General features: G+C 44.4%; 2 protein-coding genes across 2 annotated transcripts in view; both read right to left on the reverse strand.

Moving 5' to 3' along the window:
* LOC138798538 (RING finger protein 122-like) overlaps positions 1-2,147 on the reverse strand; it is a 65,809-nt gene extending 63,662 nt beyond the window's left edge. The window contains exon 1 of the mRNA XM_069979050.1: positions 2,094-2,147. The gene's annotated coding sequence lies outside the window, so the exon portion shown is untranslated. The remainder of the gene's footprint in view (positions 1-2,093) is intronic.
* A 3,829-nt stretch (positions 2,148-5,976) lies between these two features.
* Positions 5,977-14,990, reverse strand: CALHM2 (calcium homeostasis modulator family member 2). Its single transcript, XM_069979051.1, has 3 exons — positions 14,916-14,990; positions 11,232-11,822; positions 5,977-7,626 (listed from the first exon to the last, which is right to left on the reverse strand). The coding sequence occupies exons 2-3, from the start codon at positions 11,772-11,774 to the stop codon at positions 7,210-7,212; spliced, it is 960 nt and encodes a 319-aa protein (XP_069835152.1). The 5' UTR covers positions 11,775-11,822; positions 14,916-14,990; the 3' UTR covers positions 5,977-7,209.
* Between the last annotated feature and the right edge of the window lie 10,281 nt (positions 14,991-25,271).

The raw sequence follows: 25,271 nt of genomic DNA on the forward strand, positions 1-25,271 counted from the left end.
CCGAGCATTGGCTCAGAGCACTGGGGGCAGACCCGACGTCCCTGCCCAGTTTTACCATTTCCCCTTCCCGCTGTGATACGGTTCCATTGATTCTAATGGAGCTGCAACACAGAGGGGAGGGGGTTGTCACACTGGGGGGTTGGCGGGCCTGCCACTAGTGCTCCGAGCCTGGACGGTACTCAGGAAAGGACTGGTGCCGGGCACGAGAATCAGGTGGCGTTTCAAAAAAGGTCTGTGCCACCTGGATCCTTGCAGCGGTGCCGATCGGCTAAGGTAAGAAAAAAGAAACAATGTTTCTGATGGTACATTCATTTTAGGAAGTAAAATACAAATCTATATAAAACTCTCACATTAGTTGATTTGAAATAAAAAAAAAAATCACCAGACAAAATGCTTACCGGCTTACTGGGCCGGAATAAAAAATAAACAATTTACAACTTGCCTCTGTCCCAACAACTTCACTGTTCAAGTGTCCCTTGCAGAAAGTGCTGCAATGACATTGTGTACATAATGCTGCAGCTAGTGACTGGCCTCACAGGTCTCTTTCCACATGTACTGCACACGGCCAGTGATCAGCTGCAGTATCATGTGCACAATGTTCAGAACATCATCCCAGCACTATCTCTATAGCACACTGGGAGCTGAGGATGAAGGTAAGTTTCTTGCTGTTTAGTTTAGGCCACGTTCACACAAAGTAAGTTTTGAATTAATCACAGCCAGTGTTGCCAGTTCGCAACAGCCGTGATTAATTCAAAACTTATGTGCACTGCAGGCTGAGGGAATTCCAGCCGGAGTGTATACACATAGGGGGACATTTATGAGTGGTTCGTACGAGGCATACGCCCCGCTCGCCCGATGGGTGGGCTGGGGGAGCGAGACAAGGTGGGGAGGAGGCGTGGCCTCCTCCAACGCCTCATTTATCATGAGTTACGCCTGCGCAATCATGTTCCAAATCTACACCTGCTGGATTCACTAAGGGGCATACTTGCATGCCGGTCTTCATAAATCCCCCCCATAGTATACACTCCGTCCAGGATCCCTAGGGGCCACACTAAAAACTAACACATCAGTTTTGTGCGGACGCTATTCATTGAACAGCGGCCACACAAGTCTGACAAGTCACACAACGGGGCGTGCGGCTATGGTGAATTGGGATGCGGGCGTGCACAGATGCGCCCACATCCCAATTCAGCACAGAGGAAGATCATCCGGCCGGTACTGCAGTACCGGCCTGGATGATCTTCACAAACATCAGCCGTTCTGTGACCGGGCCAGTGTTTTACATTGTGTGAACATAGCCTTAATCTGTATGTTAAATTGTTTTGGTGCACTTGGGGCAGGACTACCCCAGTGCACCAATCTGTCCCCACCCTTCTCCCTTTGTTCATATTCATTAGGAGGGGAGAGCCCGGTCTGTGCACTGGGGCAGTAGTCCCACCTCCAGTGCACCAAAACAACTTATTAGCATACAGATTAAACTCCTAATATAATGGGAACAGCTACGAGGATGAAGGTAAGAGACTAACCTTCATCCTCATCGCCCTGTGCGCTATAGAGATATTAACAGGTAAGATGCTTCCAACCTGCTGATTATTTCCCTTTAACCATCATAAAAAGTCTTTAGGATCTTGTATTTTATTGATCCTGCTAATATGCAATTACCATAATTTATGGAAGCCATTTTCCTCATTCAGCTTTAAGAGACACATATTTACTATGCATATTATACACGCACCTATTATATGTGCCTTATAAATGATTACGTTTAAGGAAACATTGAGATTTAACATTTTCCAATATTAAATGTAACTGAAGAAATTCAAAATGAAAATGTTCTAAATATGATCCCTAAAAATTGCAATAAAAAAAAAAATCTTTTAATTACAAATGTCACATTTGTGCAAAATTTCTTTTAAGTAGCCATAAGTCTTTAGATAAGGATATCTCTGGTGAATTTATTTTTCAGCCAGGTATATCCGAACTTTTGGCCAGTACTATATAGGTATAGGTACACACACACACGTTTTACATATGTTCTCTACATCCCCCACTAAATGACAGGGGAAGAATTACTCAATATAGAAAGCACTTACTAGGACATGATGTACAGGCTCTGGTTGTAAGGTCGCTCTCTGCTTCATTCTGTTCATCAATACCATGGTGCAAATGAGCTATCATTCAGGGATCAGATGACCACGTGAAGGTTACCCAGAATTGTAGGGGAAATCCTGTCCTTTGTTCTCTCATTGTTTATGGACAATAGATGGGTCACATGTCTGTCAGCACAAGCCAAACTTTTGTTCATGGTTTGTAGTGTGAATACACAGCGATATAACAGAGAACCCCAAATCCCAGTCCTGTTTAATGGTGGGTAATTCTATTTTTACAAGAAAAAAACATTAACAAACCCTTTGCTATAAAATGTAACAAATACAAAGTATGTAATGACTCGTGATGTGTAGTCTTTTTGCTATGTGCATAGAATCCCTTATGTTCTGTATTACAGAGTGATAGACACACCACATGGGACCATAGAGCAGTGTGGGGTGGGGGATGGATATTGAAGGGGTACTCCGGGCTAGAGGTATTTTTACTGTATGGCCGGGGAGGGGATGGCTATAGACACCGCCATCCACTTAACTCCCCAGTACCAGCGTCGGGTCCCGCCTCGGCTGCTAAATGGCTGAGCTGCCTTGAGACATCACGTCTAAAGCCACAGCTCAGACCAGAAAGCGACAGCAGGATGGGAGAACGGGGCTGCGCAAACCGGGGAGGTAAGTGGACGGCGGCGTCTATACCCAACCCTTCCCTGGCCATACAGTAAAAATACCTGGAGTACCCCTTTAACAATGGTCATAGACCCACTATATACATGATAGGCACAGCAGAGTGTTTGATTTGATTAGCTGTTTACCAAGGCACATTCCCTGCAGATAGGGTCTAACGTTGCAGAGCATTTTTAATTTTGTTAAAGTGTCACTGTCGTCATAACTTTTAAAATCTAAATCTATAGTAGAAGTGATATAAAGCAAGTTTACAACTTACATTCATTTTTTTTTTTATTATGGAAAACACAGCACTTCCTGTTTTCTGACATTTTTACCCCTCAAAAAACAGGAAACAGTCAGGAAACAGGAAGTCCTGTGTATCCCAGGCCATCTGAGCGCTCACAGAGAGAAGGCGGTCATGTGACTGATGGACAGAGTCAGCCATGACTCTCTGTACTGGCCGGAATTCCTGTGTTTAGTTAGTTTTTTTCAACCAAGTCAGAAAATCAGACCGGACCTGGATTTCTGGTAAGTACAGCTTTGCTTACAGCATGATAACAAAAAAAGTAATGACTATATATTGCAAACTTGCTTTATATCACATCTACTGTTGATTTAGAAAGTTATAATGACAGTGACACTTTAATTAGCATTTGGCAGCTTCATCCTCGCTGAGGAGGAAGGTATGTGTGTTACCTTCTTCATCTCCACCAGTGCCACGTTTTTCGTTGGAGTAATCTTTGCTCCTTTGCACTGTTAGGAGCACTGCTGCCTCATCGGCTCGCTCCTTCTAATGATAATTGATGGAGGGGGATGGGCAGCATGGCATGTCAGTGCTCCTAAGCGAAGATTACTTCGAATAACAGCACGGGACCGGCGCCAAGGAGGAAGGTAACACTCTTACCTTCTTCCTCAGCGTCCCGGGCATACTACGGAACCCAGGTGGATCACCCGCCGCGGATTCAGCAGCCTGCCACCGCTGGCATTTCTACCTGTGCCATAGAATTCAATTCTATGGTCAAGCAGATTCCGCCATCCGCCCGGGTTCTGTAGTGTGCACATTACCCAAAGGGGCAATCAGCAGGTTAGATTAGTCTAACCTGCTAATAGTTCACCTTTAAGTCTGACAAATAGGGCCAACCACTACAGACATATACAAATTCTCAAAATTTTCCTAATTAAATTTGAGAATTGAAATTTATTCGGCTTGCTTCCACTTTGGGAATGATATATTGACCCCAAACTCCCCCCCCCCCCCCCCCCCCCCCCCCGACACACACAAACACACACACTAGATATCAGCACAAACCTTCCTATTTTATGAGCCTGAAGGGTTGTCATGACCTGAATCTTACAAACAATTTTTAGACATGTCTGGAATTGTCTCATTGATAACTGTAGCTCCAAGGAGTGCGGTAAGAACCTGTCATTAGAGGGGGGACATACCATACATTCATCCTGGCCAGCTATATAGCGGCCCTGCAGGCAAGGCAGCTCGCTGCTACCTCAGACAAATTCAGTGGCTCTTACAGTATGATAAATCAGATCACATCCTATATACACAGGTCCAAAATCCCTGGTGGATCAATACAGCAATGAATGTATGTCTGGAGAACTAAATAATAAGCTCTAAGGCCAGCTCCCTGCCCTTCTCCAGTTACTTAGAGGGGCCATCCTGGAAACTGACAGGCACAGATTGTCAGCGCAGGCCTGCAAATCATACAGTAACATACAGGAACATTTCAGATTGTTTGGACCTCAGTCTCTGCATATCTATAGGAGAGCAAAATACATGTAAAACCACAAGCTTCATGGCAAAAAACAAACAAAGAAGAGTCCCTTTTGTGTGATGACACGCAATGCAGGCTGCTCCCTACAATCCTCCCCTTGTCTGCTTATTTTTAGTTCATGACTCAGACGTGATGTCACCGTTGTTATGGAAAATAAAATATTTTATGTAATGCTGAAAAAAGAACAAGATGCCCAGCAGAAATTTGGAACAAACTACAAACTCTAAACTATATGAAGAAGTTAACTAAAACTACAGAAATATTTTCCACTATAGTTAATGGAGGGTTGAGCTGTCACAAAGGCCCATGAAAAAAAGGAGTTTGCAGCTGCTGGCTCCTTTATTTATTTGCAGGATAATTTTAAGTTAAAAAAAAAAAGTGGAGAATAAACTACAAGACCAAAATTGGACGCAGAACTGGTGAATAATGGAATAGTGTTACTACTGCATTTTTTTTTTCTTTTAAAGTTTTGTACTGGGAGACCAAAAAGCAACAACCCCAAAATAACCCTGAAGCACAAAAGCTGTCCAGAAAATGTAATCTAAATATAGACCACCCCAGATCAAGGAAGAAATTGCTTATGTAGACATAGCTGGTAGGTTTTTCAAAGATTGGGTACAGTCTTTAAGAGTGTCCAGTCTTAGGACCCTGTACAGCAACTTTCAGTCTGTATTAATGCTAATAATAATTTTTTATTTATATGGCGCCAACAGATTCCACAGCACTTCACAATTCTGTATTAATGCAAATGTACCACTAGGTGTTTTTTACATGACCAGACTGGCGCCAGCACTCGGACGCCTGTGCCGTGGTCCTTTTTTTGAACCGCCACCCGGTTCCCGAGCTCAGCGGCGGTCTATTCCCAGGGACCGGCCAGGCATGAAGCACTGGGGAGGGGCCCCCAGTATGACAATCTCCCCTCTGTGATGCGGCTCCATTGATTCTACATGCACAAGAACATAAGCAGCCTGCCCCCAGTGCTTCATGCCTTGCTGGTGCTCAGGAATAGACTGGGCATTGGTTTAATAGAGGGAAAAAAAAAAAAAGACAACGACATGGCATAGTTTATGTAAAAAACACAAAGTGATGTACCTAGCGGTACGTTCGCATTAAAGACCTGTAATCATTGCAGTGAATCTTTTCATCACATCAATCAGGGCTGGCAGTGCAAGCAGAATCCACCGTGGACCACAGCACTAACTTGAGGTTCAGGCACCATGGAAGTGATGACAGGTTCCCTTTAAGATCTTTGTGTGATTTAATCACCATCTTAAATGGTGTAGATTGTCTTTAATAACCAGACGCACTTTATATAAGATGCTACTGCGTGAATGATAAAGAATATATATTACAGTTAAATAAACTACAACTGTTACCTTCAAATACAGAAGATTTAATTATAAAAACATAAGAGCACCAAAATACACTTCCTGAGTCTTATACGTAATGTGCATAATAGAAAGATAGCAATACATATCATATATTGCTTAAAGACAACGTGCAGAAAGAATTTCAGTCAGCATTCATTAATGAGACAACCCATACTACCCACAGTGACAGTCCTGTTTAATGATCAAAACACATGTCAAACTCTCAGCCCCCTAACTGTTGAAAAACTACAAATCCCATCATACCTGTAGCTTTGCAACAACTGGAGGGCTGCAAGTTTGGCACCAGATTTAAGGTGTTGTTTAAGGTTCCTGCTCAGCAGCAATTGTAACAAAAAATGTGCACTTATATAGAACAGCTTTACTTTAGTTTTTTCAAAAAATACAGACATGTTACATCTCACAAAGGAAAAATCTAAGAAATTTGTACTGGGCCCAAAAGAACTGTGAACATTCTCCATTTGGTAATCTTTGGATCCATGTATCACTCAATAGTATTAGTACAGGGTAGGGAAGCTTGGCTCTTCAGCTGTTGCAAAAATACAACTACCATCATGCATGGACAGCCAAAGCATGATGGGAGTTGTAGTTTTACAACAGCTGGAGAGCCAAGGTTCCCTACCCCCGGACTAGTATATAAGGCTTTCTCCTGGAGTGCTACTTTGGAGAAGAGGTAGAGAGGGGCCCCTCAGAGGGTTGTACATTTTTAGTCCTTTTAAGTTTTTGGGTTACATAGGAATACACACTCCTATGATATGGGAGGAGCTCTGATGGAAATAACCTTCAGATAACCAATTGAATTGAATTAATAGACGTTCAAGAAGTCAGCAGTCCTTTCGAGCAGAGAGCCTTAAGTAATGGAGAACGAAACCGATCAGCTACCAATTCAATCAACTCATCATGTCTATATAGATTCTCTTACAGAGGGTTGTCTAAACCGGAAGTCTCCTGAAAACTAAATAGTGGCAGACAGCAGTCAGAAAGCAATTACATGCCATTGGACGGACATATATCTTGTAACAAATTCCTCCTGACATCTTCCCTGATTCATGGTCAATAGTAACATATACCCTCCCCTTGTGCGTAAAACTGTACACAATATGATATTTGGGTTGATCTTTGTTTGGACCAATTTTAGTTTGGCAAACTATTTTTTTAGCTTTTAGTTCTTACTTTGACAGTAATTGTGTATAGTCTTTTCTAATGTCTTAATTTATCTTCCAAGCCAGTGGTGGGACAGGGGACTCCCCTTTTATCACCATTTCATACTGCCAGCAGCGCCATCTCTGTGCCACCAGCATCCGTGCCATTTCCAATGACTTTTTTAGCCCACTTGTGGAGACGACTGTATAAGGGGAAGCCTTTGTTTTCCCGATACAGGTACAGTCCTGTAATTTCATTCCACTGGGGAGTTGGCTGAGCCTCTTCCACTGGATATTCTGAGACCATTTCCTTTTCTTCCTTATCCAAAGCCACAAAGCCAAAAAACTGCTTGACATTGCTGGCCGCTAGGACCTTGGCGTGGACTTCAGCAGTGCGGTTGAATAGTTCTTTCTCGGCCACTCGGTACTGGCTCCAGTAGGATTCCTGGTGGTAACTCAAAGGAGAGCAGCAATGGTGCATGCACTTTACAAGGAATATGGTCGAAGCCACTACAGCAATCAGAATCCAGCCGAGAAACTAAAAGGAGATAGAAAACAGCATGAGAGTCCAGCTTGTTAACAAAATATTGGTTGTATACGATCTAAATATGTATTAAAGTGCTTTTACCGCTTGTACCATCGGATAGCTGCTTTTAATCCAAAATCTGTCCTGGGGTGCGTTCTGCAGGTGATGCAGTTATTGTCCTATAAAACAACTTTTAAACTGGCAGCCCCGTGCCCAACGGGCGGGGCTTAGATTGTGTATGCATTAGGCTGGCACAACCTCGCTGTCCCTCCTCCCCGCCCTCCTCATCATTAAGAATGCTCCAGGCAGATTGCCTCCTATTCCCCACCTGTGTCAGCATGGCACATGGGCTGGATCGTTTATCACCTGTGCAATGTTCAGACAGGAGAAAATGTTCCAGTGGCATTCCTAATGATGAAGAGGGTGGGGAGGAGGGATGGAGGGGTGGTGCAAAGTTAGGGCACAGATACTCCCGTTGGGCACGGGGCTGCAAGTTTAAAAGTTGTTTTTTAGGACAATAACTGCATCCCCTGCCGAACGGACCACAGGACAGATCTTGGATTAAAAGCAGCTATCTAAAGATACAAGTGGTTTGGGGGGGACAGATTGTGGTTACAGAGTTGCTTTAATATAAAATTTATTGACTGCCCATTGTTAAAGCTGAATACAGACCAGTCATCAGGTCACTATGATGCTAGACTTACTGGCTGCAGACAACTAAATTCTTCTCTGTAAAGGTGGTCACAGATGATTTGTGCTGGGCTGAGGAAGCACAAGACAGCTGTCAGATCGTGTGCATGATGTGCAATTCCTGCATCGATCTCTGCTAGACTAGATTAATTCTGTAACAGGAAACCAAATGCAGCGGCTAGAAATAAACTGCTGACATGAGGCTTTCTTCAAGCTGTGGGCACATTGTAGGAGCTGAGGGCACAAGTGTCTGCACATGCATGTTGGGGAACCACAGGCATCACGTACCGATTAGTATTTAGCAGGGCTAAAATTAAAATTCTTTGCAACCTGATATACCATATGTAAGTACAGTATACCATAAACTAGTAAGGTTGCTATCGGTCTTCCATTAAGCCTACATCCTACCAAAGGTTGGCTTTACATTAGTGTGATAGTTGGCATTTTGCCCAAAATATACAGATGTGAAATTCAGCTACACTACCGGTAGTATAAATCATTTAGAATTTAGAATTGAACTTGTATCAAAATTCTGACTGAATGTTTGCATTGCTTGACACGGGGGTAGGGAAACGGCTGCAAAACTATAACTCCCATCATGCCTGGACAGCCAAAGCTTTGGCTGTCAAAGCATGATAGGAGTTGTAGTTTTGCAACAGCTGGAGCACTAAGGTTCCCTTCCTCTGCTCTACACAAAAAACACAGCATACACCACAAGCAACCATGTGACCACCAGGCAAAACTTGCTCTGGAAGGTTTTCCCTCTGATTCAGATGGTTGCTTTGTAGGAGATTTCCCAGCCATTTGGCCAATGGCCATTAACATGCCCAGTATCTGCTCCTTATCTTTTCAACATAAACCAAAGCCATTTGCCAGTATGACAAGCTAAACAAATGTTCAGTGTATATAACAGTTTCTGCTACATATACATGATTATAAGAGATTTATACCACTGACACAATGTATATCTGCATTGTACTATGTAGACATTATGCTTAAAGTGTCACTGTCGTGAAATTTTTTTTTGCAGAAATCAATAGTCCAGGCGATTTTAAGAAACTTTGTAATTGGGTTTATTATCCGAAAAATGCATTTTTATCATGAAAAAGCAGTTTGAAGCTCTCCCCCCTGTCTTCATTGTTCTCCTATGGAGAGAGCTAAAGAAAAGACCAAAACAGGACAACAAAGAGTTAATCTACAAATCCCTCACCCGTTATCTCTTCTGACCATTACCAGTGACCTGTCTGAGCTCAGATTACAGCTGTCACCCAGCTCCGTGCCTGTAATCCTCTGTTATCTGCTTTCTGCTGCCGGCTAACTCCCTCCTTCCTCCTCCCCCCTCCCCTCTCCCTAGAGCAGACAGGGGACGTCTCCTGCAACAAGTCACAATTTTCAGATTTTTCAGAGTGGATGAAAAAGAGGAAGGAGGGGGGGGACCTGGGAAAAGGCTTTTTACATGCAGATAATGGCAGATTTGGCTAATAAACCCAATTACAAAGTTTCTTAAAATCGCCTGGACTATTGATTTCTGCAAAAAAAAAAATACGACAGTGACTCTTTAAGTGGATGCACACTGAGAAACACATCATAGGGGAGACAGAAATAGAGCAACTTTTACAGAATGCAGATTCCGTGTATGTGGCTGGCACTTAGGATAGGTCACACCTGTCAGAGACCAAGGGCTGGAATTCCCTAGTTTAAAATATTTAAAAATGTCAATTTATTTAACACATGGTATACATCCAATAAAAAGAACAGCTCAGAAGCATTTTATGAGGAACAGCATGGGAGAAACAAAGGTGAAACAACGAATGTGATGGACCCTTAGTGGGCAACAAGTGCCAGGTGTCCGGGCAAAACAAAAATCTGGGTGATGGTTGGAACTGGTGTAGAATAATAAATTACTAGATTCACCTCTTCTGGTCCCCTTCAGTTACATCTAAGCTCCTGGTCCTTCACCGGTCTCCACTTCTTCCAGGTTACATACTGTCTCATCCCAACAGGACCTGCCCGCTCTGCCAATCAGTAACTGAGGCTGGACACCACTGTGCCCATTGATCAGCTAAGTGGACAGCAGGGAACCTGGAAGCAGTGAACACCAGCAGGTCCTGGAAATGCCCTTTAAATAATTACTGTAACTTGGGGGCAGCACTGTCACCCTAATTTGAGATTATCATGTGATAATATAAAGATAGGTTTGATATGCCCTCTCAGTGGGACTGCCAGGTGAATCTAAAGCCCCTGCTAAAAGCTCATAGGACATGGCGGCGTTCTTCACCATTCCTATTGCATGGAGTGACAGCCAGCAGACCATTGGTATAGTTCAAAAATCTTTCAACATGTTGAAAGGCAAGGATCAGAAGATACCATGCATCGTGATCGCTACCTTTTAACAAGATCGATTACACCAACTGGTTATGGCCTGTGACAGCTCATAATCGCTTGGTGTACTAGGGCCTTTACAGTCCATGCAATGCTCCCTGGGGAAAATAAACAACGTAGCTCTATATTTCCACCTGCTTGTGATGCACCGTATATGTTTGTTATTCCACTAAAGTACACTTTACAAGAAAATTTGGTGAGCCCTACCTGGGAAAAAACATGGTGGGGGAGATTTATCAAACTGAAGTAAAGTAGAATTGTCCCAGTTGCCCCTAGCAACCAATCAGATTCCACCTTTCATTTTTCAAAGAGTCTGTGAGGAATTAAATTTGGATCTGATTGGTTGCTAACGGCAACTGAAGCAATTCTACTTTACACCAGTTTGAAAAATCTCCACCGATGTTCCCAACTTCTCCATGGAACCATGTACAAATAAAAGATCTCACCATGAGGGGCACAGAGGGGCACAGATAAAAAAAAAATGTAATATCTTCCCATGTATCACTTTTATTTATGGCCTATGGCCTAGGACTATACAAGCTTACCTGTGACTCGTACTTTAATCTTCGAATAACTTCTTCTTTGTAGACCAGAAGCTCAGTTGGTGTATCTTTACAGGGAAACCTAGCCATTTCTTCTCGTCCCTTGTCCACAGGGAATGCATGAAATGTGACGGGATTCAAGAACTCACTCAGGGCGCACACATAGGCCTCCCCCCGGAGCAGTGAAATAACAGACCAAGTAACAGGGGCTACGGCAGCCCTCCCGGCTATAGATCCAAATAATAAGAAGGTGGCAGGGATGGAACAGTTCTTTACTGCCCTTTTCCGACATTCTGCTACTAGATTCCAAGTGTGGTTATTTAACATGATGCCAATGAGAAACAAGACAAGGGCAGGCACTCCGATGGCTGCCAGTCCGTACAAATAGTTCCTCTCCGGAGAGCAGGGGCAGTTGAAAGCCACTACAGAGAACAGCTCCTGGCTGCCGACCGTGCCCAATGCAACCAGTCCATTAAATATCATTACATCTCTGCTCTTGAAAAACAGAGCAAAGAACTTCAAGTTTTCAGATATTATGGAGGCCATTCTGCTGACGTTTCAAGGTCCAGCCAAGAAATAAGTCCAAACTTTACACTGCAAATAAAAGCAGAAGAGATTTCAATTAATTTGTGAAGATGCGGAAAAAAAAGGTTGCTGGCATGACTATTTACAGTGTCTGCTGCCATTTCCCCTCATGTGTTTCCTCTTTAGCTCTGCCCACAGCTTTTACCAGACAGCGGTCTAGAGATAATACGGTAAAAGGAAAAACAAAGAACAAGTCTTTACTTCATTTCAGTTGCTGATTCCATACAAAACCCTCAGAATGTTACTTTACCTAAGATTCTGGGTAAAAGAGGGCATGGGCTATAATATGAACCATATGAATTGCCAACAAAAGCTTCTATGTGAAAGCATAGTAATAACCAAAACAAGCTTTGCATGGATTTGCCTACAGCTAGGGTTTTGTGTGCAAAGCTATGAATAACTCATACAGCTCACATAGCCGTAACAGTAACTTACAAGGAAGTTGTAAAAAAACATGGTAAACTGCAAAAGATAAGCTAAATATGTAATAATGCTAAGGAGAAATTGTATTGTTTTCTTCAAAACTAAAATCACAGGAAATAAAAGAATGGGTTAATACAAAGTGAATCCTAGACTAATGTGGTTAAAACGACGGCTGGGAAATTCGAGACCACAGGAATACATATTGCCTACTGTATTACCGTCTTTGTATGATGCCACATGCCCTTAGGGGACAATGAATCAATGCTTCGTGTAACGTATATATTCTTTGCTCTCTCAAAATGATGAATACGATTGGTGTGCGAGTGTCCAACGTAAAACAATATTAGCCGAGTAACGCCCAAGGCCAAGAATTCCTTTTCTGCGTGTCAGGATATAGAGATGTCTCACAGCAAAGGACACACCTGTTTGTAACACTATCCAGGATATACATTACCTAGAAAGTGAACGGATGGGGGTTTATAGATGACGATGTGAAAGCAATGTAGAAGGAAAAAAAAAGCAAAAGAGAACAAGAAAAAAATGCCATGACGTGTCACTGAAACCATGACTACCATTTTTTGCATTGTATTCAAACTAAATGGGGTGTAGCCTATTGTAAAGAAGGTAAGAAGGTTATAGGTCGGGATTTTTCCTGGGTAACATGTTTGAAAGACAAACGACGCAACGATCAGCCGACATGAACAATGTCGGCTGATCGTTGCCTTTTATTCCAGCTGACGATTATCAGCCGTAATGGCCGATATCGGCTGAATGCGCCCGATAATTGTTTTGTGGAATAGGGCCTTTAGCCAGGGGACACTTTGTTGCCCATGACAAGCAATCACAGCTCAGCTTTCATTTTACGAGAGCAATGTGAGAAATTAAGAGATACCCCCTCGGGGGCTTATATTCTATTTACCCATATCTATGCATCTTGTCCTTTCACTTGAGGGGTTGCTTTTGTGAGTATTTTCTGATAGTATATCATTTCAGTATACTCTGACTATTGCAGCTTGTAGTCTCAAGCAGCATGAACCTTGTTTATCCTATCTAGCTACTGTATTATTATCTCATTGGCATTATCTCCCTCATGTTTTGTCTCCTGAGGAACATGTAAGAGACTTACTAATCTTCAATCTGGAGATAGATGACAAAAAGTAGGAACATTTGCACTAAGGAGATTGTGCAATATATTCCTGTATGGGGTGGCCACTTTATGAGGGCTCTCACTGTGTGGTCAGAAATATATATATCATTCATACAAAAGAGCATGAAGTGTCGGATACAGAGCTCTTTCCTTGTGGAATGCACTTATTTGTTGCTCTGTATCTGACCTGAAATAAAGCATCATTTTTATGGATTCGGTGAGTGCCACTATATATTCTCTATGTTGCTGATATATATATATATATATATATATATATATATATATATATATATGTTATTGTTGGACAGTGTCACTAAGGTGGGGCTTAGCATCCCTTGAAACCCTTCTCCCTGCCTCATAACAGGGGGAGCATGAATAACAGCAGGGGGAGCATAGTTAAAGAACCTACGCCCTACCTTAGTGACACTGTCCAACAATAATAAAAGCACACAGGAAAATTGGGGTGACATTATCACTTTAAAGACTGGTGACCACTGAGCTAAATGCCAGTCTTACTAGCACGCATTCTGTCAGTTTTCCTTGGCATGCCAGTAAGGCTTAATCCCATGCTCCGTAATCCACACACGGCTGTATCAGTACATTCCCCTAAAGATTCAAACACAGCTCTCCTGGCATCATATTGATACGTGACACCGGGAGAGCTGCAAGTCCAACGTGCAGCTTTATGCTCCATAACCTCCATGGATTAGAGAGAGTAGGAAGAAGCCCTAAGACACTGGAGGGAAACTGATGCAACAGATGATCCCATTATGTTTAATGGGATAGTTTGTGGAATCTGGCACTTCAGCTGCAATGGTGGAGAACAGACAGCAGAATGCCATCATCACAAACTAAAACCTGAATACTGTCCTTCCTAGGGACAAAGAGAAACAGGCATCATCTCTCCAAGAAGATGATCACTTAAGACATAACTTGAGAAAAAGAACGGCTTACCTGCACCAGACTGTATGACTTCACTTCTACTCACATAAAAGCAATTAGACCCTATGGAAACATACTTGAGGTAATGGACTAATGCATATTGGAACTTATTGATCCTCTTTTACATGTGTAATGGAGTTTTCCAACAGAAAAACAAGCTTTTAGCCTCTCCTCCTCCTAGCAGACCTATAAATGGAGGCTGGGAGGGCCAGGGCTTCTCTGTATGTATTTGGTCACTGGGGAAGCCCATGTATATACAGAGACAGTAAGATGAAATGTAACAGGAATGATGGATTGATACATAGTTGCAGTAAGATTTACAAATAGTGCAGAACATTCAGTAAACAAGTCTCCAGATTCGATCATTTCCCCCATCAGCAATGATTATTAATGGCAGCAATACAGATAGTAAAGCCCATACCAGGATCCTCAGCCCTCCTGTCCACATGTGCAGCTCCCCAGCCAGCAGAGCTCATACATCCACTGAAAGTTACTGGAAAGTCTGAATCACTGATGGTGATCTGGATGGGGGCTCATAGGAAACTGCTGCTGCAGCTCTGGGCTACTATAATATGGAGAATATAACTTACAGCCACTTCGGAGGCTTCTCAGCTGTCTTCTCCCCAGGACAATCTTCCTCCTCCTCCTCCTCTCACTGCTGAGAAGCACAGACTGCGCTGCCCAGGACTCCTCCAAGGGTGTGTACCGAGGGGAGGACACGTGACCTGCTGTGAGGGGCTCCGGCCACAACTCCTGCACAAGCCCCAGCTTTACCAGCCCTATATACTTTTCTTTTACTTTTAGTTTAGTTTTACTATGTGTACATGCTTCTTATTATTGTTTTCTAGGAATCCTGTTACATCTTTTGCTTTCCTGCCACAGGTGAAGTCCTCCCTATACATCTTTCTTCTGTATATTACAGGGGAGGAGGAGGGGCATCTGATACAAGATAATATGGTGGATCTCCAACCAATGATGCTTATAATTTATCTCTAGATACTGTGCAGAGTGACACAGCTGTAGATGAGAAGAACTTAAAGGGGAATTCAAAAATCCATGGCAAGCAGGATGTGAAAGGAATATTATAAAGAATTATACTTACTTGTCACTGTGCCCCCTGCAGCTGCAAGCAGCGTTCTGACAAGCCTCTTGTTTTCCGCTAATTCTTGTATCATCGCAACCAGCCGGCAGGAAATACTCGCTCAGGTGGCGATGTGGTGTCCCACTAGGGGTGTTACAGACTTCGCAAAAGTCTGTACTTCTTGTATTATTATTGTGATGAAAGTAGTACTAAAAGTTAGCCACTAGATGTCGCTGTATTATGTATGTGTATATGGAAGCTGCACAGCTGAAGGATCGCAAAGGGTTATTGTTTTTATGTGTCACCAGAATCTGTAGACCAGTAGGATTTCTGCTTTCTCCTCTCCTATCATCTCCCTTCTCTTTTCTCCTGTTGCACTCTTTCACCCACTTGTAGCGCATCTTACACACTAGAGAGGAAGTTAGTCACATGAGTGGAGGTAGAGCATAGGAAGGTTGTTCGTTCTGGATGTTGTGGAGGAAGGATACGAGCCAGATAGCTCTCCACAGTGACCCTGTTTGGGCCCTGGCCCTCTGCCAGGTCCCAGTAACAACAGTTCAGTTCAGTCTTTGTCAGTACCACGCATGGGAGGGACGCATGACAGCACGTCTCACACAACTCTCTTACTAGTAGTACTCCAAAGCACTATGCACTGTTAGGGTAGCTTCACACGTACCGTATTGCTGCATTTTTAACGATGCGTTTTTATCGCTGCGTTTTTAACGGTGCGTTTTTGCTGCGTTTTTTTCCATGCACGTTTTGATTTTCACATGAAAATCATGTAAAAATCAAAACGCACATGTAAAAAACACAGCAAAGACACAGCGACAAAAACGCACCGTTAAAAACGCAGCAAAAACGCAGCGATACGGTATGTGTGAAGCTACCCTTAAAGGGGTTATCCAGCGCTACAAAAACATAGCCACTTTTCCCCCTACTGTTGTCTCCAGTTCAGGTGTGGTTTGCAATTAAGCTCCATTTACTTCAATGGAACTGAGTTTCAAAACCCCACCCAAACTGGAGACAACAGTAGGGGAAAAGTGGCCATGTTTTTGAAGAGCTGGATAACCCCTTTAAGCTCCTCTTAGGAGAGGAGGAGCCAGAGACAATCTCAACCCACGCCGAGGACAAGGAGAAGTCACAGTGCAGGACAGTGTTCTTAACAGAGCCAGGAACTGATCTGGGTGGAGCAAAGTTGCAGTAGCCTATGAACTACATCTCGCAGTGCGGGTGTCAGCAAGGGAACCCTCAGCATTCCGCTCCTCCTAGGTAACAAGGTCTGGGTCTGTGTCACCCATTAGGAAGGTTCAGCCGAGTCTAGTGGGCATAAGGTGGTGTGAAGACTTAAGTCAAAGGTCAATACAAGGGCACAGGTGTTTTTCTTCTTCTACTACAAGTATTCTACCTCATCCTCCAACATCCCGGCAGAGCACATTACTACATGGGTTGAGACGGCATCCTCCTCTTTGCTACTCTACTTCTTGTATTACTCAGCACAACTTAACCAACACGACTATATCCTACACTGCACTTATTCTACAGATCTGGTCGTTCTAATGTCAAGTGTTTATTGGAACGTTGTCAAGTGTGTTTCAGAGACTTTCTGTATTACCTGCTGCACCTTTACAAGTAGTAAACCAACTCAACTTTATTTGAAGACTGTGGGATTATTCGCCACCACCGACACAACACACACACCACAACCTTGGGACATTCTCCCCTTTCTGTGGGTGGCAGGTCCTACTATCCGGGAGGGTCACTACACCACTCTGGCCATCCGTGACATAACCCCAAGGGACCCAGTAGCAGTCCAGCAGGACACTAATCACAGGGGAAAAGGGTACAAACGGCCTTGTAACTTAAAAGAAGGCGTGTCCTCACACCTGCGTGCCCACCAGGCACTGGCGTCACGTGACAACATACCAAGGACCGGCTGTATCTCGGCCATCCACCACCGGAATAGTTTCACACTACGACACCTACAGAGTTGTATCTCAGAAGAGATCACAGGAACCAAAGGAGAACCCGTAGGAGGGTCAGCACAGGTCGACGTCCAGGAGACCAGCAATATCACAGTAGGAGCATCACACAAAGATGTGACTTGTTCTGTTTAATAGCGCAATGTGTTTCGTTCTCTCTATTGGATCACAGACCTTTATCAAGCCTTTAGTGGCTGCAACCCGAGAGATAGCTGCGGTCCCTGTCTGAGTGACATCATATACCTTCATTAGAGTTGTGCCTATCATTTGCACAACTTCACAAGGTGAGTGCCTCCATTTTCCACTGGAATAGACACACTAGCCCACCACGTTTTTGCACCAGGAGCCCCCCCTCTGTCCTTTTGTTTCCACTGCAACACCTAGCAAGTGACCGGCCGTTCCTCCGACCAACATCACCGGGGGTTCACCACAGCTAAGCAGGCATTTCTCAGCTAAGTCGTGATGTTGAAGTAGCAGGCCGGCAGGAGTCCATGAGTAGTGCCACTTTAGGGGGCACAGGGACGGGTAAGTATAATCCTTTATTATTTTCCAATACACAATAGATTTTTGTATTCATTGTATAGCCCCCTGTGGTCTAGCCGTTTACTTTATTATTTTCACCCCATCCCCTGCCTGGAATTTTTACGTTTTGGCCGGTCTCTTTAATGTAGGCTGGGTTTAGACTTTGCATTTTGGTACAACATTTGAACACCTGGTTGTTGCAAAGTTTCGTAAATTTGTTAAGAAAATGAAGAACCTAACACTCATGGTTGTATTTTTCTTTTTTTTTTCAATTAAAGTGACTTTTTCCCCAGGCATTTTTTGTGGCATTTGTTCAAGTTACTTTGTTTTCTGCCAAAAAAGCTGAATACTTCTTTAAAGGGGTTGTCCAGCAAAAATCTTTTTCTTTCAAATCAACTGGTGTCAGAAAGTTATATAGATTTGTAATTTACTTCTATTTAAAAATCTCAAGTCTTCCCATACTTATTAGCTGCTGTATGTCCTGCAGGAAGTGTTGTTATATTTTCAGTCTGACACAGTGCTCTCTGCTGACACCTCTGGCCCAGACAGGAACTGTCCAGAGCAGGAGAGGTTTTCTATGGGGATTCATAGAAAACCGAGACAGAGTTCCTGTCTCGGCCAGAGATGTCAGCAGAGAGCACTGTGTCAGGCTGAAAATAAAATGCTGGCCGCGCAGATGCAGCGATGCGCGGTCGGTGCCTGATGATTTTAGGTTGGAACCTAAATAAACGATCAGCCGACGACACCATCATTGGCTGATCGCTGTCTCTATTCAACCGAGCGTTAATCGGCTGAATCGGGCCGATTCGGCCAATTATCGCTCCGTGGAGTAGGCCCCTTAGTTTTCAGACATGCATGGCTTAAAAATGTGACATAAACTTGGCGCCACAGGGGACGCCATCGAAGTCACCTGTAACTGAAAATAGTAAGTGTTGCCACGACTGAAATAATTTTTATTGAGAACATTAAGCAAGAACATTTGAAACGCTATCTTAGCATTTCTTAAAAAAGCGTTCATAGATAATTGTTCCTGTACAATATTCATGGCTTCTACACATGGAATGTTTGTCTAAAGGCTTTTGATATCCATCGTGCAGAACCAGGAAACATCAGTGACATCTACATTCTGTATAACCTTCAAAAATGTATGGGTATCTCCCCAGTAATTGGGAATTTTATGAACTTGTTTCTGTAGGAAGCTATCTATATTACAGATGAGTGAACTTTTCAAAAGTTCGTTCCGACCGGACTTTCGGATTTTTTCGGAAAGTTCTGTTCGACCGAATTTCGGATTTCTTCGGATTTCATAGTTTAAAGCATCTATATGATACGGGGGTAGTGTATTTGGTCGAATTTAGGGCTCTACATGTCAGTAACATCATTATCTTTTCGATAACACAAAGTCATTTTTTTTTTAGATTTCAATATTCACCATTACAGGGTCTATGCAGGAAATTCACCATTACAGGGTCTATGCAGGAAAAGGATCACAAATGCAGTGAAGGAGCACCAGTAGTCATTGGAGGCCAGTGAAGGTCCAGCAATAGTCATTTGAGGCCAGTACAGGAGCAGCAGTAGCCAACATGGAGGCCAGGCAGGAGCAACAGTAGCCAACATGGAGGCCAGGAAGAAGCAACAGTAGCCAACATGGAGGCCAGGCAGGAGCAACAGTAGCCAACATGGAGGCCAGGCAGGAGCAGCAGTAGCCAACATGGAGGCTAGGCAGGAGCAGCAGTAGCCAACATGGAGGCCAGGCAGGAGCAACAGTAGCCAACATGGAGGACAGGCAGGGGCAACAGTAGCCAACATGGAGGCCATGCAGGAGCAGCAGTAGCCAACATGGAGGCCAGGCAGGAGCAACAGTAGCCAACATGGAGGCCAGGCAGGAGCAGCAGTAGCCAACATGGAGGCCAGGCAGGAGCAGCAGTAGCCAACATGGAGGACAGGCAGGGGCAACAGTAGCCAACATGGAGGCCATGCAGGAGCAGCAGTAGCCAACATGGAGGCCAGGCAGGAGCAACAGTAGTCAACATGGAGGGCAGGCAGGATCAGCAGTAGCCAACATGGAGGCAAGGCAGGAGCAGCAGGAGCCAACATGGAGGCCAGGCAGGAGCAACAGTAGTCAACATGGAGGGCAAGCAGGTGCAGCAGTAGCCAACATGGAGGCCAGGTAGGAGCAGCAGTAGTCAACATGGATGCCAGTTAAGTCCCAGCAGTAGTCAACATGGAGGCCAATTAAGGCCCAGCAGTAGCCAACAAGGAGGCAAGGGCAGGCACACCAGTAGTCAACCTAGATGCCAGTTAAGGCCCAGCAGTAGTCAACATGGAGGCAAGGGCAGGCACACCAGTAGTCAACCTGGATGCCAGTTAAGGCCCAACAGTAGCCAACATGGAGGCAAGGGCAGGCACACAAGTAGTCAACCTGGATGCCAGTTAAGGCCCAGCAGTAGCCAACATGGAGGAAAAGGCAGGCACACCAGTAGTCAAACTGGATGCCAGTTAAGGTCCAGCAGTAGCCAACAAGGAGGCAAGGGCAGGCACACCAGTAGTCAACCTAGATTCCAGTTAAGGCCCAGCAGTAGCCAACATGGAGGCAAGGGCAGGCACACCAATCCTCAACCTAGATGCCAGTTAAGGCCCAGCAGTAGCCAACATGGAGGCAAGTGCAGGCACACCAGTAGTCAACCTGGATGCCAGTTAAGGCCCAGCAGTAGCCAACATGGAGGCAAGGGCAGGCACACCAGTAGTCAACCTGGATGCCAGTTAAGGCCCAGCAGTAGCCAACAAGGAGGCAAGGGCAGGCACACCAGTAGTTAACTTAGATGCCAGTTAAGGCCCAGCAGTAGCCAGCAAGGAGGCAAGGGCAGGCACACCAGTAGTCAACCTGGATGCCAGTTAAGGCCCAGCAGTAGCCAACAAGGAGACCAGGCAGGAGCAGCAGAAGCCAACATGGAGGCCAGTACATGAGCAGCAGTAGTCAACATGGAGGCCAGTACAGGAGCAGCAGTAGTCAACATGGAGGCAAGGGCAGGCACAGCAGAAGTCAACATGGATGCCAGTGAAGGCTCAGCAGTATCCAATATGGAGGCCAGTGAAGGCCCAGCAGTAGACAAGATTGAGGCCAGGGCAGGAGTAGCAGTTGTAATGGGGTGACATGAGCAGCAGAAGTAGAATAATGAGGCCCATGGACAGGCGAGAGGTAGCAGCAGCAGGAATGGTGGAATGACCAGTAAGGTCTAGTTCACATATAGGCCATAATAGATGCAGAAAAGGTCCTACATCTTGGTGACAACTGGACCAAATCCTACTCTGTGGTATCAGGAGCAGGTGTCACAAAGTTCTTATCTATCCATGTGGCATTCATTTTGATGAAAGTCAGATGCTCCACACTATCACAGGACAATCTGGTTCTCCTGGGACTGACAATATGACCTGCTGCGCTGAAAACTCGCTCGGATGACACACTGCTGGCCGGACAGGAGAGTATGTCCAAAGCAAATTCAGCGAGTTGTGGCCAGACATCTAATTTTCCCACCCAGTAGTCCAGGGGTTCTGGCACTTTAGGTGGCAACGTAGAGTCCAAAAACCCCTGAACTTGCTGTTTGAGGTGTGCCGCCATGTCCTGCTGCTGTGCGGGTGCTACTGTTACCCCGGCCTGTGGCTGCATGAAAGCGTGCATCATGGACATCAGGCTCAGACTGGTGCCGCTGCTCATGCCACCCAAGCTGCTAGAGGAGGATGTGGGGGAGGCAGTGCTGCTGGTGTGGCCCTGGTGGGAATGGAGTGAATGAGTGCGCCATGTTCCAAAGGCTGCCACTAAGTGCGCACCCAGCTCCTCTCTATAATAATTTAAGATGGCGTGGAGTCAGCCACGAGAGGATTTCTGTCTCGAGCAAGCGGTGCAGCTCTTCCCTGGGTGTCACCTTTCACCCAGGAAGGCTAGATGCAGCACAGTGTGACATCTCCGTGCTACACCCAAGTGTTACAAGGGAGGAACACTGGCGGATGAGGAGGTTTTGGACCTACTGGAGGAGGTGGAGGAGGAGGACCGCGACACAGGAACCCTGCTGTGACAACGGGGTGGTGTCATAGCCCTTCCCTGGCCAAGTTGCTGAGGGTCCGCCGGCCATATTACATTTACCCACTGAACAGAAATGGATATATACTGCTCTTGCCCGTAATTACAGCTCCAGATGTCTGTGATTAACCCCTTAAGGACCGGGCCTGAAATGGCCTTAAGGACCGGAGCAAATTTTATGAATTTGACCAGTGTCACTTTATTCATTAATAACTTCGGGATGCTTTTACCTATCCGGCTGATTCTGAGATTGTTTTCTCGTGACATATTGTACTTCACATTTCTTGTAAATTGGAGTCGATACTTATAACGAATCTTTATGAAAAAAACCAAAATAGCGTGAAAAATTGTGAAAAAATGCAATTTTCCAACTTTAAAACTTTTCTGCTTATACAGAAAATGGTTATACCACATAAATTATATATTAAATAGCATTAGCAACATGTCTACTTTATGTTGGCGGCATTTATTAAACTATGTTTCATTTTTTATAGAAAATAGAAAGCTTAAAACATTAGCAGCAAATTTCCAAATTTTCAGTAAAATTTCAAAATCAGATATTTTTAGGGAACTGTTCAGGTTTAAAGTGTATTTGAGGGGACTGTGTGTTAGAAAGCCCCACGAAGCACCCCATTTCAGAAACTGCACCCCCTAAACTCTGCAAAAGCACATCCAGAAAGTTTTTTAACCCTTTAGGGGAGTCACAGAAATAAAAGCTAAGTGTGTAAGAAATTTGAAAATTTTAATTTTCTGTGCAGAGATTTTATTGTAATCCAATATTTTTCATAATTATAAGCTTATTACCAGAGAAATGCACCCCAATATTGATTGCCCCGTTTCTGCAGTTTATAGAAATACCCCATATGTGGCCCTATTGCGCTATTTGACGCAACCACAAGCCTCAGATATAAAGGAGCGCCTAGTGAATTTCAATGGCTCCGTTATTTTTGGTCATTTTTGACTGTACCACTTCAGGTTGGCAGAGGCTCTGGGGTGCCAAAACCTAAAAAACACCCCTAAAGGGACACCATTTAGAAAACTACACCCCTCAAGGAATGTAACAAGGGGTACGGTGAGCATTTGGACCCCACAGGTGCTTCACAGATTTTCCGAACAATATGGCTTGAAAAAAGACTAAAGTATTTTTTACACTAAAATGTTGTTCTAGCCTTCAATTTTTCATTTTCACAAAGGGATAAAAGGAAAAAAAACCCACAAAACATGTAGCGCAGTTTCTCCCGAGTACAGAAATACCCCACATGTGGACATAAAGTGCCAAGCGGGCGCAGGACGAGCCTCCAAAGGGAAGGAGCGCCAATTGGCTTTTGGAAGCTGGATTTGGATGGAATGGATTTCAAGGGCCATGTCGCATTTACAGAGCCCTCGTCCTGCCAAGACACTGGAAACCCCCCACAAGTGACCCCATTCTGGAAACTACAGCCCTCAAGGAATCTAACAAGGGGTGCAGTGAGCATATGGACGCCACTGGTGACGGGCACAAATGTGGAAAAATGTGATGTGAAAGTGAAAATTTTCATTTTTTCACTTTCATGGCACAAATGTGCCCGTCATCAAGGGGTCCATATCCTCATTGCACCCCTTGTTAGATTCCTTGAGGGGTGTAGTTTCCAGAATGGGGTCACTTGTGGGGGGTTTCCAGTGTTTTGGCAGCACAAGGGCTCTGTAAATGCGACATGGCGTTCATCATCCATTCTAGCCAAATCCAACCTCTAAAATCCAAATGGCGCTCCTTCCCTTCGGAGGCTTGCCCTGCACCCACATGGCGCTTTATGTCCACATGTGGGGTATTTACGGAATTCGGGGGAAATTGCTCTACACATTTTGTGTTTTTTTTTCTCTTTTAACCGCTTGTGAAAATGATAAATTCAAGGCTAGACCAACATTATAGTGTAAAAAATTTAATATTTCATTTTCACGCCACATTGTTCCACATTTGTGCCCGTCACCAGTGGGATCCATATGCTCACTACACCCCTTGTTACATTCCTTGAGGGGTGTAGTTTCCATAATAGGGTCACTTGTGGGGGGGTTTAACTGTCTTGGCAACACAGGGGCCTTTTGAATGCAACATGGCCCCTCGAAATCCATTCCATCCAAATCCAGCCTTCAAAAACCAAATGGCGCACCTTCCCTTTGGAGGCTTACCCTGCACCCGCATGGCGCTTTTTATGTCCACATGTGGGGTATTTCCGTACTCAGGGGAAATTGCTCTACACATTGTGTTTTTTTTTTATCTTTTAGCCCCTTGTGAAAATGAAAAAATCAAGACAAGATCAATGATTTAGAGTAAAAATTAAAAAAAAATTACACTAAATGTTGGTCTAGCCTTTTTTTTCCATTTCCACAAGGGGTTAAAAAAAATAAATAAAAGGAAAACGTGTAGGGTAAATACCCCTACACGAAAATACCCCACATGTGGACATAATGTGCCATATGTGCACAGGGCAAGTCACCAAAAGGACAGAGCACCATTTAGAGGCTGGAATGGAGGATGGAGGCCATGTCGCAATTACAAAGCTCCTGTGCTGCCAGGACAGTAGAAACCCCCCACAAGTGACCCCATTCTAGAAACTACACCCCATAAGGAATCCAACAAGGGGTGCAGTGAGCATATGGACCCCACTGGTAACAGGCACATATGTAGAACATGTGCCGTGAAAATAAAAAATACAATTTTTTTCATTTTCACGTCCCAAATGTGGCCGTCACTTGGGGGCCATATACCCGCTGCCCCACTTGTTAGATTCCTTATGGGGTATAGTTTCCAGAATGGGGTCACTTGTGGGGGGTTTCTACTGTCCTGGCCGCACAGAGGCTTTGTAATTGCATCATGGCATCCTCTAATGGGAATGGCGGCCATACCTACTTAGCTGGGGAAAAGGGACAATTCTAATTTATTTGGGGGTATTAGGCCAATTATTAGTTTATAAGGTTGGAAATGACAGGTGTCCATCAAACTTAACCTGTGTTGATCCAGAGGAAGGCAAAAAACCCTCGTGAGGCAGACGACAGTAGCCTCATCACAGGGGAAAAATTCCTTCCCGACTGCATAATGGCGATCAGAATAATCCCTGGATCAACGTGACCCCTGAAATAGAAATAAGGGACAGAATTTAGACAATGTGGAACCCCAGTGACGTGTGGTGCACCTTGGAGCGATCCAGTATGCAGAGGCCGGGGTGATCAGGACAGGTGTCACACTGGAAAATGGCGTCCTTCCTGATCCCCCTGTTACACCACACTCTGCACTTCTTCTGGGGTCTCC

The sequence above is a fragment of the Dendropsophus ebraccatus genome, chromosome 8 (genome assembly GCF_027789765.1).
Source record: "Dendropsophus ebraccatus isolate aDenEbr1 chromosome 8, aDenEbr1.pat, whole genome shotgun sequence".
Taxonomy (NCBI): Eukaryota; Metazoa; Chordata; class Amphibia; order Anura; family Hylidae; genus Dendropsophus; species Dendropsophus ebraccatus.

Bases quoted from the DNA above. Each gene is read 5' to 3' on its own strand.
- CALHM2 (XM_069979051.1), bottom strand. From the start codon at position 11,774: ATGGCCTCCATAATATCTGAAAACTTGAAGTTCTTTGCTCTGTTTTTC. The intron at 7,627-11,231 runs GTAAGCTTGTAT...ATCTCCTTTTAG, and splicing joins GATTAAAGTACGAGTCACAG to TTTCTCGGCTGGATTCTGAT.